General features: G+C 32.6%; 1 protein-coding gene across 8 annotated transcripts in view; it reads left to right on the forward strand.

Annotated features, from left to right (window-relative positions):
• Positions 1–15,177, forward strand: part of EPHA5 (EPH receptor A5) — a 352,110-nt gene that overhangs the window by 251,513 nt on the left and 85,420 nt on the right. For all 8 annotated transcript variants that reach the window (XM_034958727.4, XM_034958729.4, XM_034958728.4 and 5 more), the window contains one exon: positions 5,166–5,325. In XM_034958727.4, the coding sequence (XP_034814618.2) occupies positions 5,166–5,325 (160 nt within the window). The remainder of the gene's footprint in view (positions 1–5,165; positions 5,326–15,177) is intronic.

The raw sequence follows: 15,177 nt of genomic DNA on the forward strand, positions 1-15,177 counted from the left end.
GAGTTCTAAAAGAGGAGCTAAAGATAGATGGGTACCCAAACCAGCCTTTGAGAAGTGGGTTGGAGAGTCTGAGCCAGAAATATTGGTCCTATGGAGGTAGGAATAGAAATGAACAAGTAAAAAATGCAGACATGCAGATCCCAAAAAAGAAGAGAAGGACTGAACCATGCTACTTACTCAATTGCTTTTCCAGACTTACAGAGACATCACTCCTTCGTTTTTTCTGGAAGAGTAAAAGGGATGGTAGGAAATACAAAATCTTACTTTACAATACCTAAGAACTTGCCCAAGCTAGGGAATTGGAAAAGAGAGGGAGAATAAATGGTTCTCCTCACCATCATGAAAAATGCTAATGTCCTATTAATGAAAATTACTTAAAAGTGCAACTATATATATATACATATATACATGCATAGATAAAAGAGTTTAGGGCCGGGTGCGGTGGCTCATGCCTATAATTCCAGAACTTTGGAAGGCTGAGGCGGGTGGTCGCCTGAGGTCAGTAATTCGAGACCAGCCTGCCCAACGTAGTGAAACCCTGTCTATACTAAAAATACAAAGAATTAGCTGGGTGTGGTAGCGGGCACCTGTAATCCCAGCTGCTCAGGAGGCTGAGGCAGGAGAATTGCTTGAACCCAGGAAGCGGAGGTTGCAGTGAGCCAAGATCGCGCCATTGCACTCCAGTCTGGGCAACAAGAGCAAAACTCAGTCTCGAAGCAAAAAAAAAAAAAAAAAAAAAAAAAAAAAAGAGTTTAGGTAAGTGTATTGAATGTTAATTTGTCACAGTATACAAAATTCAAAAATAAATTTTCTTCTTTCATTCATTGATTCAACAATTGCCTGTGTAAAAATACAACAAAGAATAAAACAATGGGGAGGGATGGAGAAAGGCTATCTACATATTTACAGGTTTTTAATGTTTCTACAATGTTCATATATTGATTTTACTAGTAGATAAATAGTCAACGATTTTTGAAATAGTCATCTTTCTAGGAATGTCTTACTGGTAGTATTAAATGCAACTATCAGATAATTAGGAAACATAAATGATGACACATATTTCAAAAATAGGTTATTAAATACATTATTCACCAAGAATGCTCTTAGGGAATACCTCTGAGACAAAGTTATGTTGGGATATGGTTAACACTGTTTATTGTCAACAAAACTGTAGTTAATCAAGTGGAATATAGTGACATTAAACTTTCTCACTGATTACTGTTCCCGTGAGATTAGTAGTAAAAAACAGCATTGCAAATTCCAGAGGTCTACAATTTAAACATAGGCTATATCAAAAAACAATTTGTAAAATTAAGGTTTATATTTCTTATTCAAGTTTTTGTAACCTTTGTTACTCTATACTGATGCAAAGCTATGTAGAGTTATATAAATACATATTAACACATGCTAAATTCTGTCGTGAACATTGTTTCTCAATTTTCATTGTGATTAAAGTTGATTTTGAAAGAAGGTTAAATGCAAAATAGAATTGTAAAACATCCAATCACCAAAAACTGTATATTTGACTATCTGAGATGCAATAAGGGTTAATAGCTGGGGGACTAAAAGTTTAACAAGTACTTACATTTTCTTTTATCTCTGAATCAACTAGCTGGATTAATGCTGGCTTTCTTTTTTGTCCTTGAGGAAAGCATCCTATTTTTTTCCCCTTATGAATAACCTTTGATATTTTTGTGACCACTTCCCAGCATATGCATTAGTTTCATTACGTATGCAATATTCAATATTAAGAATAATTTATCTTTTTTTAAAAAGTTGCTGCTTCTGTTACAACAAAGAGTCATTCAACAAGTGGTAGGGAGGAGTTTCTATTAAATATTTATCCACATTGTGATATTATTTTCTTTATAGTTTAATTTTTTTTGAGTTACATTTATCTCAGTATGATTTGGTCTTATATTTAATAGTTCAAATTTAATGCTGTAGTATTCCATTATATGATCTGTATAACTCAAATTAAGAAAAAATGACTTGGGAAAAAGGTTTCTAAACATATTTCCAATAAATTAATAATAAGTTGCCTATTTACATTAATTAAAAGCAGAAAAATCTTTATATAATATATTGGTGGAAGTGATTATTTTGTTCAGTGTTTTCCTTTTTAAAATAAAAGTGTTAATTCCTGGACCATCGTGTGTGAGCCAAATATTTGAGCATATCTACATTATACCTATAAAGATTTTTTAAAGACTTTCATTTATAAAAAAAATGGATTATGAGTTTTTATACCATGTATTGAGTTAGGGGTCCTAATAGGTTTTCAGAGCTGATTTTGAGCTTTCAGAATGACACCACCATTTATTGGATGGCTTTTGGCCAGACACAGGTGGCAGAGCTTTCCAGGGCACATGCATTTGCCAGCTGGCATTTCTGCCTGTGATTGCCCTGCTCTAATAGAGGTCATTGGGCTTCTCTGCTACCGTGTGATGATGGGCTCATTGCCATCTCTTAATTAAAGGCAGAGGCAAAGGGAAGCTGCCCCTTGGCAGGGTGTTTGCCAGCTGGCTCCTTCTGCTGAGGCCGTCCCCTCACTGCATGTGAACAGTGTTTGCTAAGCAGCTGGGGAATGTAGCTCATTTGCTCAGCTGGGGCACGAAGGCAGGAAAAGTCACTGCCCTGACCAAGGACTTGGCAGCAGGGCAATTGTGGGTGTTGACAATCTTTACATAAAGTTTGTGATATGTAGAAAATTACAATATGAGAGTGATTTAAAGGAATGAAACATAATTAAATTTTGGAAGACGCTTAGATGATTCACAATGTGTATTCGTTGGTTTTGATCCACTAGATATATGCTTCCCTAAATTTTCTTCAATAACTTATGTATGGCAAACTCAGAGAGAGCCAATGTACAATTAAACTCTAGCTAAGGAACAACTGAGACATACATAACGTTAACAGTTAAATCAGACAGAATGTTCTGCAATTGATATTAGATCACACCTTATTTCAAGGAGCAGCAGTCCAGTTTCCTTGTATATGTTTCCTTTTTGGCAAAAAGTATCAATTTCTAATATTTTTACAAAATGTATTCATTGTACCTTTAGTAGTTAGTGTTTACAACTGTGGAAGCTTTTAAAAATTGTTTTGTTTTTTACTTTCAATGGGGGAACTTACCATCATGGTATAGAGTTAAAAGTAATCCATTCTACATAGAACCTATTTTGTAGAGATTATGCTTGGTGGTACATGTATTATTTTTATCTCTATCTCCTTCCAATATTCTTGGTAAATAATTTTATCTCCATTTTAAGGAAGAAAAAACTGAGGTTCAGAGTTGTTTACCCACATTTTCTCATCTACTTAATAATATGGCTGGAATTCTAATGCTGTCATTGAGGCCTTCTTTTAATTGTTTATATTATAAATGTTAATCCTTTATGTAAAAATGAAAATTTTATAAAGTCTATCAGAATTTTATACTTAAATTTTGACTAGATTTTTTCTTTAAGTTAAATTTTCTTTAAACAAATATCAGCAAACAGACATTTAACTTACTTACTGAGAGTTACTACTGCAATCATAGCCAGACTGGAAAGTTGAATATTATTGAGAAATATTGCTTTTAAACAATATGGGAAAATAATATTTTTCAATAATATGGAGAAATAATAAATAATATTATCAGGTTTATTCCATCAAGAACCTGTGCATTCTCAGAAAAATTAGTAACTCTCATAGTTTATAGAAGCTGTTTACAATTGTTAAAAGGAACACATTAAGAAATTATTTGCTTTTTACTGCTATGATCCTAGCATACAGAAGGGGTAATAGAGTGGATAATGGAAGAGCAATACACGTTTGTCAATGAAGAAATTTTCTGGTATTATTAGGTAAAGTTTTACAAGATTTAATTACCTACTTTGAATCCTTGGCTCAAATTTAATAAAATTTCCTAAATATATGAAAGTTTAGATAATTAAATTAATTTGCAGTTTAAAAAATTAAAGATCAATCATTTGCCTAGGATGAATCAGAAAATGTGCTATTTGGCTTATAAATTATACCATACCTATTTAGAGAGAATTTTGGACCTACTTAACTCTAAGATAATTTTATATGTTTAAACATATCACAAAAGGAATGGTAAATTGCTTTAAAAGAAAAATGTTTATAGATTGTATATTTTAGATAGTATTAGTGGTAGTTAACTTTGACATTACATATAAGAAAGAATTACAAATATTTAAAATAATTATGTAAATTAAAACATATATTGTAGTTTATTAGCTGTTTTCACATATGTTACCTGTTATATTTTTACAACATCTCTGTGAGGAAACCCAAGCAAGTCTCTACCCAGTTTTACTGATAAGGAAACTGAATATAAAAGCAAAAATGGACCCGTTATATTTGAGCATGTGATTTCTGTATCCATGGTAAAGTTGGTGTGGTAACTTCACAGAGATAATGAGGAGCTATGGATGGTTAGTCTAAACTTTTGTTGGCATCAAAATAAAAAGTTCCTCTTTGTTTCAGTTCCCAAAACTATCTTTCCAGTAATTTTTTTCCTAGTACATCTCCATTAACCTAGCCCCTCCAAATCAGGACATTTTCAAAGATAAATAAAAACGCTTTGCTTATCTGCATTTTTCTTTAATGCTTTCTAGTTAGACTTAGTGAATTGAAATTAAATTTCACCAGTGAAGTACTAATTTCTTACCTTAAGAACTAAATACAATTAGAAATTGAATTCACTAATGAGTTAAAGCATAAGTCTTACCTCACAGAATGGGAGATGTTGTTAACTTTCTGTATGAATAGGCAGTATGTTAGACATGCTCCGATTAACTATATTGGAGGGGAAAAAAGCACAAAAATAACAATACTAAAATAGAGTCTGTAAAATAATCAGTCTCCTACAACATTATGTTTTCAAAGTTTTAGAAATGTATTACTGCCGAAGACATGTATTCCGGATAGGTGGACAGTATGTCACCCACCACCCTGAGTTCTAGAAAAGACTTTAATATTCTATGTAAATAGCACACCTAGGATGTGTAGAATTTTTTTCTAAAATGTTATATTTGTACTAATAGAGTCCTTTGGTTTCTGATTCATTTTCTGATCTATGATTCTAAATTTTGCTGTCATTAGTAATTTATATGCTGTCTTTTTTATTGTATATGCATGCGCATCCCAAGGACCAAGAGACCAGCTACACGATTATCAAATCTAAAGAGACAACTATTACTGCAGAGGGCTTGAAACCAGCTTCAGTTTATGTCTTCCAAATTCGAGCACGTACAGCAGCAGGCTATGGTGTCTTCAGTCGAAGATTTGAGTTTGAAACCACCCCAGTGTGTAAGTCATTTTAATTACTGTCAACTCATGTCTCAGTAATGGTTACCAGAAAAGAGTCAGTGGATCAATACCCTCCCTGGGCACTCTGTCAGTCTCACTCTCCCTCTCTCTCTCCCAGGCATGACCCCTTCAGGTAGGAAGCATCTGTCATGCTATTATGGTAGGTCGGCACGTTAACACGTTGGTCCGTGCTCCTCATTGCATTCAGTCTTCTGGGAAATGGTACTTCAAGAGATACTTTAAAAATGTTTAAACTTGCTTTTAAAGACTTTCTTTCTACTGCTGCCATACTTTATTGAATTATTCCCATTTACTTTTTTAGTTGTTTTATTGAACTAGGCTACTAGGTTTAGTCTTTCTTTCAAAATTCCACAGGGAGCTTTCTTTAGCAGTGAGTTTGGCAAGAAAATGGTGCTCTCAGGAACTAATCTGATCTCATAAAATATATTAAATCTCTGGCACTGTCTTTAAGTGGAGAATCTGGGAATATTTTTTGGAGCACCCTTTTTGAATCACTTTTTTCTCTATAAAATAGCGTAAAATATTTTCCTTTAATTTCAACAAAATATTTACGTTACTTACTTGCCCTAAACACATTGAAAGAAGAATTCGAAGACAGAAATAGACGCTATTAAAGTTATTTGTGAGGAAATACACAGTATTGTGAAATGTCAGAAGTATATATGTGTGTCTGTGTGTGTGTGTATTTGCTTTAAGCCAAGTTACATAAGAATTCGTAATTTTAAAATAAAGAAAATAAAATGCATGTTTCCTTTTTTCAAAAATCAATGAAATGATAATTTAGTTATGAATTTACTTTGTAAGAATCAGAAGAGTTATTAAATTAAAATGTGAATAAAACTATATTATACATCCCCTTTGAAAATCAAGATCTTCTTTTTAAAGCCTACTTAAGTGAATTATTTAAAAATATTTTTTATTCCTTTAAAATAGCTTTCTAAGTGTTATTTCACTGAATTTTATAAAGAAAAGGGTGCTATTGTAAAAAATTATAAATTTGTTTTCTACGCAAAGGAAAATCCATGAGTGAAGTTTAACTGAAGCTACTGAAATTTGAACTTCTAATGCTATTCAGAAAATTTTCTTTTCTTACTAGATTTAATAGGAACATGTGATATTAGTCTGAAAATTCTCATAATATTAGTAATGGATTGTTTAATCCTGCACCTTGAAACTAAAAGGGATGTAGGAAAAAAGGTATGCTATATAAGTTAGCCATCTTAACAAGACTTGATTCTATTTAGGTACAATTAGTAATAAATATTGCTTATGTGGTCTACCAACTCTGGGAACAAAGCCATAAATGAAATCTCAAACTATGCTTGAGTGCTTTGATAACTATACCAATGAAAAATCCCATTTAAAAAAACAACTGTAAATTCTACTCAGTTTTAGGATGTTGGCACGTTCAGCAACTGGTTTTTCTTCAGGCTTTTCAATATTCTATCATTTACATATGTATTAAATGGTAGCTACCAGGCACACCAAAACTCAATCAGATGACTTAGAGGACTAATACTTAATCATTTCCTGTTTACTTTTACAAAGTTTTACCTGAAATAAGCTACTTTTAAAACTTTTCCTATATAATTTCTAGAGAAAAAGAAATATCTCCCACTGTTTTTTTATTACTGAAGTAGATTGTAGCATTATTTTTAATAGCTAAGGAAAATACTTCAATATCATACTGCCTCCTAGCTACGAGTAAAATCTTACTTTCTACTCATATATGTGCAAATATATTTAAAAACTTTTTAAAGAATGGATGTATTATTTGTAGAGAGTATCTATTAGATATCAATTCCCTTTTGATCTTTATGTATAATATTTTCTGAATATAATTCAACAACAATAGTTTATTGAACACCTATAACATATTAGGCTTTGCTAGGCCCTGAAGAAATCAGCATGAGTAACACATGGAAACTTCTCTCCAGACAAAAGGAATATACTGTGTTTAATTCTAAAATATGGAATATTTGTTTCAAAGAGCATTTTAGAGTAATAGTTTTGCTTGTTTATTTATTTATATTGAGAGAGTCTCACTCTATGGCCCAGACTGGAGTGCAATGGAGCTATCTTGGCTCACCACAACCTCCACCTCCTGAGTTCAAGCGATTCTCCTGACTCAGCCTCTCAAGTAGCTGGGATCACAGGCATGCACCACCACTCCTGGCTAAGTCTGCATTTTTAATAGAGACGAGGTTTCTCCATATTGGTCAGTCTGGTCTCAAACTCCCAACCCTAGGTGATCTGCTCGCCTTGGCCTCCCAAAGTGCTGGGATTACAGGCGTCAGCCACCGTGCCCAGCCTAATTTTGCTTATTATTTTAAAATTGATTTTATTTAATTTCTAGCCATCAAAGGGTTTCTTTTTAGCTCAAGATGCTGTAAGTGACTCAAATAATTCTAAGGAATAATCCCTTCTTTCTCAAGGCCTATTGTCTAATAAAGAATCAAAGAAGATACACAATGATAATTAAATTAATACTTTTTTCCAGAACTTCTGTATTGTATTTTTGTAGTATTTTCTGAAATACACATTAATTATTTTACTGGGCAATTATTTACTTCATATCATAATTTCATTCTTTATGTACATTTATTATTTCCCAACATATTTGTATTTTTCCTCGTTAAGCTATCAGTGATTTTTATTTGGTAAGTCATACTTAAAGAGTTCTGGCTTTAATAAGCCATCTGTACTAAGAAAAATTGATTTTATCAGTCAGGTATGTAAGAATAGGAAATTATTTTAAAATTTCCCTGAGTATACTTTTTAAAACGAATTTTCCAATTGCCTGTTCAATTCATAAGGATGATACAAATAATGAAACGTTGACACTTTTTGGCGTTTTTATATAATTTATTTTTACTAATTTATATTACATTTCCATCATTTGTCAACAAAAAGTTAAAATGTTATGAGCGCTTTTATTTTTCATTGACATTATCTTGTAAGTCAAAATATAGCCCTAAAGAGAAATGCAAACAGTAGTACCAACAGGAAATGCAAAACTTTTTTTTAGAAAAACTATTTAATATGAAGATTTGGGTAGAAAATCTCCAATTATTCTTCCTCTTCCATGCTTTAGTTTATGTCTTATAACTGTTAACTTCTTCATTTTAATTTTATCGTGCATAAAAATAATATATTTAAAATTGATTTTTTACATTACCCCCATTCTCAACAGCAGTGACAAAACAAAACAAAACAAAACAATGTATCAACAAAGAAACTTACCATGAATAAAACCATTCAGCCAAACTCGTTAGACCCTTGTCTGGTTTCTTTTAACATAATTTATCTTGAAGCTTTGAGACTGTAACGGAATCTATCTTAACCTTTACATGCCCAAGATTTATCAATCACATTTGTGATTCTTTTAATTTTTAAAAATGCATCACTTCCTTTTATCCAACTATATCTATTTGTCTCAAATCTGTGTAGTCTGAATGAGGAAATAATGATATTGTGTTTTTTATTAAAAATTGTATTGAGATAATTGTGGATTTGCATGTAATTGTAACAGCAATACAGACCACTCTTATACACTTTACCTAGTTTTCACCATGGTAATATTTTACAGAACCATAGTATAATATCACAACCAGAACATTTGACATTGATGCAATCAATCCACAGATCTTAATCCTGTTTTCTTGTATTCCTTTGTAAATGTGTATGTGGATATGTATGTGTATTAGATTCTACGCCACTTGGTCACTTGTACAAGTTTGTGTATCTACCACCGACTTCAAGTCATCAAACAATCCCAATACCGTAAAGATCCCTTGTGTTGCTTTTTTATAAGCACACCCACTGCCTTTAAGAACAAATGTGTTATCACTAAGCCCTGGAAACCATTCATCTGCTGTTTATGTATAACGTTTTCAAATTTCAAAAATGTTTTATAAATAGAAACATGCAGTACTTGCTTTTTAATTTGGAATTGGCTTTTTTCACTTAGCATGATTCCCTGCAGATTGATCCAGATTGTGGTGTATATCAAGTTTGTTTATTTTTATTACTGAATAATATTCCATAATATGTATGTGCCACAATTTGTTTAACCACCATTAATTTGTTGAAGGATGTCAGGGCTGATTACAGTTTTTGCTATCACAAATAAAGATACTGTAAACATTTGTATACAGATTTTTATGTCAAAGTAAGTTTTTATTTCCCTAGGATGAATTTCCAAAAGTACAACACTGGATTGTACAGTAATTGTATATCTAATTTTGTAAGAAACTGCCAACATGTTTTCCAAAACGGCTGTATCATTTTCCGTTTCCACCAGCAATGGATGATTGATCTGGTTTCTTTACATCCTTGTCAGCATTTGGAATTGTCATTATTTATTTACTTATTTGTCAGTCATTTTGAATAAGTGGGTAGTGATATCTCATTATTTTGAAAATCACTGTTAGCTAATTACGTTCAACATCTTTTCATGCACTTATTTGCCTACCATACTGTTTTTAATGTTTCCACTGATTCTACATACTTACATTACTTATTAAAAATTATGCCTTTGATTAAGTTACCCTGATTAAGAAAGTTTATAGATACCTATTGCTGTGAGAGAAGGATCCCAAATTCTTACTCTGACCTGTAGCCTTATAATCTGGCTCTTGCAATTATTTTAACCTTCAATGATGAACTCTTCACACATATAGCTGAGGCAATAAAGTCTAGAGAATAGCCACGTAATATGGGTCTACAACCAGGAGTGTGGGAAGCAAAGTGAAGTTAAAAATGTGACTTCTCAGTATATGCTGCCTTAAAATTTCCAGGCATGATGCAAATGTATAATGATTTTTTTAAGAAACATTATTATTTACTAAAGAATATTACTTTTTTCCAGCTTACAAAGCTCTTTTATTTATTTATTTATTTATTATTATTATACTTTAAGTTTTAGGGTACATGTGCACAATGTGCAGGTTAGTTACATATGTATACATGTGCCATGCTGGTGCGCTGCACCCACTAACTCGTCATCTAGCATTAGGTATATCTCCCAATGCTATCCCTCCCCCCTCCCCCCACCCCACAACAGTCCCTAGAGTGTGATGTTCCCCTTCCTGTGTCCATGTGTTCTCATTGTTCAATTCCCACCTATGAGTGAGAATATGCGGTGTTTGGTTTTTTGTTTTTGTGATAGTTTACTGAGAATGATGATTTCCAATTTCATCCATGTCCCTACAAAGGACATGAACTCATCCTTTTTTACGGCTGCATAGTATTCCATGGTGTATATGTGCCACATTTTCTTAATCCAGTCTATCATTGTTGGAAATTTGGGTTGGTTCAAGTCTTTGCTATTGTTAATAATGCCTTAATAAACATATGTGTGCATGTGTCTTTATAGCAGCATGATTTATAGTCCTTTGGGTATATACCCAGTAATGGGATGGCTGGGTCAAATGGTATTTCTAGTCCTAGATCCCTGAGGAATCGCCACACTGACTTCCACAATGGTTGAACTAGTTTACAGTCCCCCCAACAGTGTAAAAGTGTTCCTATTTCTCCACATCCTCTCCAGCACCTGTTGTTTCCTGACTTTTTAATGATCGCCATTCTAACTGCTGTGAGATGGTATCTCATTGTGGTTTTGATTTGCATTTCTCTGATGGCCAGTGATGGTGAGCATTTTTTCATGTGTTTTTTGGCTGCATAAATGTCTTCTTTTGAGAAGTGTCTGTTCATGTCCTTCGCTCACTTTTTGATGGGGTTGTTTCTTTTTTTCTTGTAGATTTGTCAGAATATTAATTTTTATAATTGATGACCTTTCACCATAATGTGTTACATTGCTTCAATATTTTCTTTTAAGTGTTCCCATGATATTTCCCAGCTATTTTTCCAAAACAGCATCATTAATAAACTAATTTTCTTAAACATAAGAAAATAAGAAACATGCATAACTAAAGGTATATATCTTAAAGATTAAAATTTTAACAATATGCTAACATGATTACCATATCTCCTACTTGACCTAAATATTTTTTTCTCACTCCTAAACAAACCAACAAGCATAAAGGCATTGACAGTACCCTGTAAATTATTTATTTTCACCTGAGTTAATATAATTAATGATATCATTAATGCCCTCAGGTCCAACAAAAGAATAAACAATTCAAAAATCTTGATGAATCATTTCTTATTAGAAATAGCTCACTAATTAATTCATGCATGTGAAACAGTTAATAATTAAAACCTGAGGTTATGGTGGGAGAATCGCTTGAGCTCAGAAGTTTCAGACCAGCCTGGGCTAAATGGTGAAACCCCTTCACAATAAAAACAACAACAAAAAAATGCAAAAATTAGCCATAGGTGGTGGTGCAGGCCTGTAGTCCCAGCTACTCGGAAGGTTGAGGTGGGAGGATCACATGAGCCCTGGCAGCAGAGGTTGCAATGAACCAAGATCATGCCACTACACTCCAGCCTGGGTGACGAAGTGAGACCCTGTCTCCACAAAAAAAAGAAAATGTAAAACCCATCAAGGACTTTAGAAAATATTATAAATTTAAAATAATAATAATAAAATTATATAAATAAATTAAATTAAAATAATAAACAAAAATATATTCTTTAAATTCTTCCTCACAAAATAGGCTCTGATTGCTTTTTATACAAAAATGATCTGATTTCAGAGGACGTTAGATAAACACATAGAATATTAATGTTTGCGATTTGACGTTACTTATAAAATATGTTCATAAAATGTATTAACTTAGCATATTAACAGTCTTTTGAATGTTATTAGCAATTATTTTTATGCAATATATTTTTCTACACAGAGGTGCACTACTTTAGCACATTGTTAATTTAGGTCTTGGAAATCACTAAAAATGAAGGATTTGACACTACCAAAATTTTATATTTTTTCTCAAATTTAATACTTTGGCCAATCTGAAGTTACTCTGTTTTTACCCTTATTTCTGAGTAATTGTGGACTCTTCCTCCAAAACTGTATCTGTGAGAGTTCCCAAACTGGCACATTAAGAGTGGGAATAATTATCAGACTTAGATTAGAAGGGCTTCTGAATGCTAGATTGAGCATTTGAGAATTTTCTTCCAAAGGTAGTAGGACTCTCTAAAGTTTTCGATCAGGGAAACATCATAAAAATGATATTTTAGATATTTAATTTGAGTACATAGAAGGCTGAGAGAACAGTTAAAACGCTATGAACCATATTCCACCATTTTCATTATACAGATTTGAATCAAATAGGTGAGCGATGGATAAAAATAATTGATGTATGGGGAGAAACATAAAAGAAACACAAGAGTATCTGATAATTAATGAGCAAGCAGAAGTTAAGAAAGATTTGGTAACAGTTCAAAGAAACCAGAAAGAGAGCAAACCAGTTTGATTTTTTTGTTTGATTAATGATACGTTTATTTGCTGATATATGTTTTTGTTAATGCCTTTGGGGATAGATGTGGTATAAGGGCCAATTTTAAACATGTTAATTTTTATGTAACAATAAAATCCAAACAAAGGGCTAAACAGTTTGTTCTAAAAAATGAAAGGATTCTTTGGAGAGATATAAGGGTTGGAGATATAAATTTGTCACCCTGATAGTTGTTAATTGACACCATGAAGGAAGAAGTATCAGAAAGAGGGAGAAAGAAGGGGAGGATAAAAAACAAAAATACAGAAAGAAATGGAGAGAAGTGAGAAGGGTCAGGAGTGAGCATTCATGAAGAATCATTCATACATTGCTGTGGGAAGAGAATATGAAGCCATCAGAACCGACAAAGCAGTGCTTCATAGAGACGGACAGAGTAAAACAGCTTGTCTGATGCCATAGAAACCAAGAGGAGGAGAGTTTCAAGTTTAAGGTATACGTTTAAGTCAAACGCCTTACAATGGTGGAGGGTAAGTTAAATAGAGAAGCACTCATTGCATGTGGCAAATATCATCGTCTGTGGAATTCAAAGGCAGAAGAATAAAAAATTTCAGAGAGAATTTTAAAATGTTGGTTCTTAGATAAGGCTGGTTTCAGATACCTCTGTCAAGATGCTGACAAATAGGAAATATAAGAATGGTAAATAAAGCAGGAGATAATAAGTATAAGTGATATTTACTATTTATTTAAGGCTGTCAGTAGTTGAAGCTCTATGCTAAGTGCATTATGTGTATTATCTTGAATCTTAACAGAAATATAATGATCAAAGGAAATTATCCGTAAAGATTATGCAAATGGGACTTTAAAAGGTTAAGTAATTTTCTTGACCCATATGTGTAGTAAATGCTGGACCTATTTTCCAATTTGGATTGAACTAACCCTAGTAAGTTTAGATATAAAGATTTATTTCTCCCTAAAGGTGATATCTGCTTAGGCTTGTAAGCAGCAGAGTAGTTTATAAGGCAGCAAAACCCTCTCCCAGAGGGAGATCTTTGAAAGTTTAGCATTTCTCAAATGTGGGAAGTGGGAATGGATTAATACACGGAGCAAATGAAGACGTCTCATTACGGGGATGATTTTACTAGGAAATTAATTAGAGAATTAAGGCATTCAAGCAGCAGTTGCAGCTCACTCAAGTAACATTGAGTTTCTGAGTGAAGTCTGCATGGGTTTCTCTAGAAACAGTGACCTCTGCCAAAAAAAGAAGGAGAAAGAGAGAAAAAAAGTAGTGGTAGAAATAATATGAGTTTAGAGATTAATAAAGCAGACCTTGGGGAAAGGGTACTAGCGACTCTGGGGGTAGTTTTTTCCTACCTCATTTATACTGTAGCCAATAACTAAATTTCTTACCATAGACCTTAGCGTCAGAGACTAGGAGAAAACAGGGTAATACTATTGTATATATTATGCAAAAAGAGAGAAGGTAAGAGCACTGACTTATATTGAAAATAATAGTTTTACTCAAAACAGCTGTTAATAATATTGGGATCTAAATACTGGTCTAGAATATTTGAAAGTAGATCAGTGCAAGAGGGTCCTCAGCAAATCACTTAGTTTTGGTAGAAAGAATCAAGAACAATGTGACTAAAATAGAAAGGGAGGTGTCTGGAGATCCAAATCTCTTGGTAGGCCAACATCTGGTATGGGGTTGTGAAAAACAAAACACAGATTGTTATTAATTTCTATGACAATATTTGATACCGTGAAGCTGAACTAGTGCTACTTTGAAGTTATCAAATTGATCATGTCATTAAACAAGAAGCATGCTAGATATTCTATGGAGAGATTCTCATAAACATTAGTACAATTTATTTTGCCCTATAGGCGTTTTATTTTAATCAAGATTAGTTATCAGCACAAAAATAAAATTTATTTGCTTATTTAAGTACAACTACCTAATCATGTTCATATTCCTCTTATAATGGGAATTTTATGCTAAAATCTAAAATGTTTCATCTAAATCTATGTATATAAAGAGTAGGTGATGTAAATGTATCCAATCGTAAGATAGGTTTCTATACTTCTAAATGTTTACCTTCATATTTTTCAAAAAGTGAATTTATTTATGAAATATACTTACTGGTTATATTGTGCTTTACATTGTATTTTTATAATAATATTCAGAATAGTGATATTATATTTTACTTCAATGAGGTCATAGTCACATTATTTTGGTCATCAATGTCTCCAATGTCTGTGGGGAAAAAAAATCCCATCTGGGTTCATCAGATTCTTTTCTAGAGAACAGCAGAATACAAACTCTAAAAATGTCAAATCTTATATACCTGGCACCTCCTATTTAGATTAAGGTGTTTGAAGTCAATAAAGGAGTTCCATTTTAATTCACAGACCTAAGGCCCCTAGACGAATACTATGCAAACAACATGCATTCATTTTTTATTATGACAAG

The sequence above is a fragment of the Pan paniscus genome, chromosome 3 (assembly GCF_029289425.2).
Source record: "Pan paniscus chromosome 3, NHGRI_mPanPan1-v2.0_pri, whole genome shotgun sequence".
Classification (NCBI taxonomy): domain Eukaryota; kingdom Metazoa; phylum Chordata; class Mammalia; order Primates; family Hominidae; genus Pan; species Pan paniscus.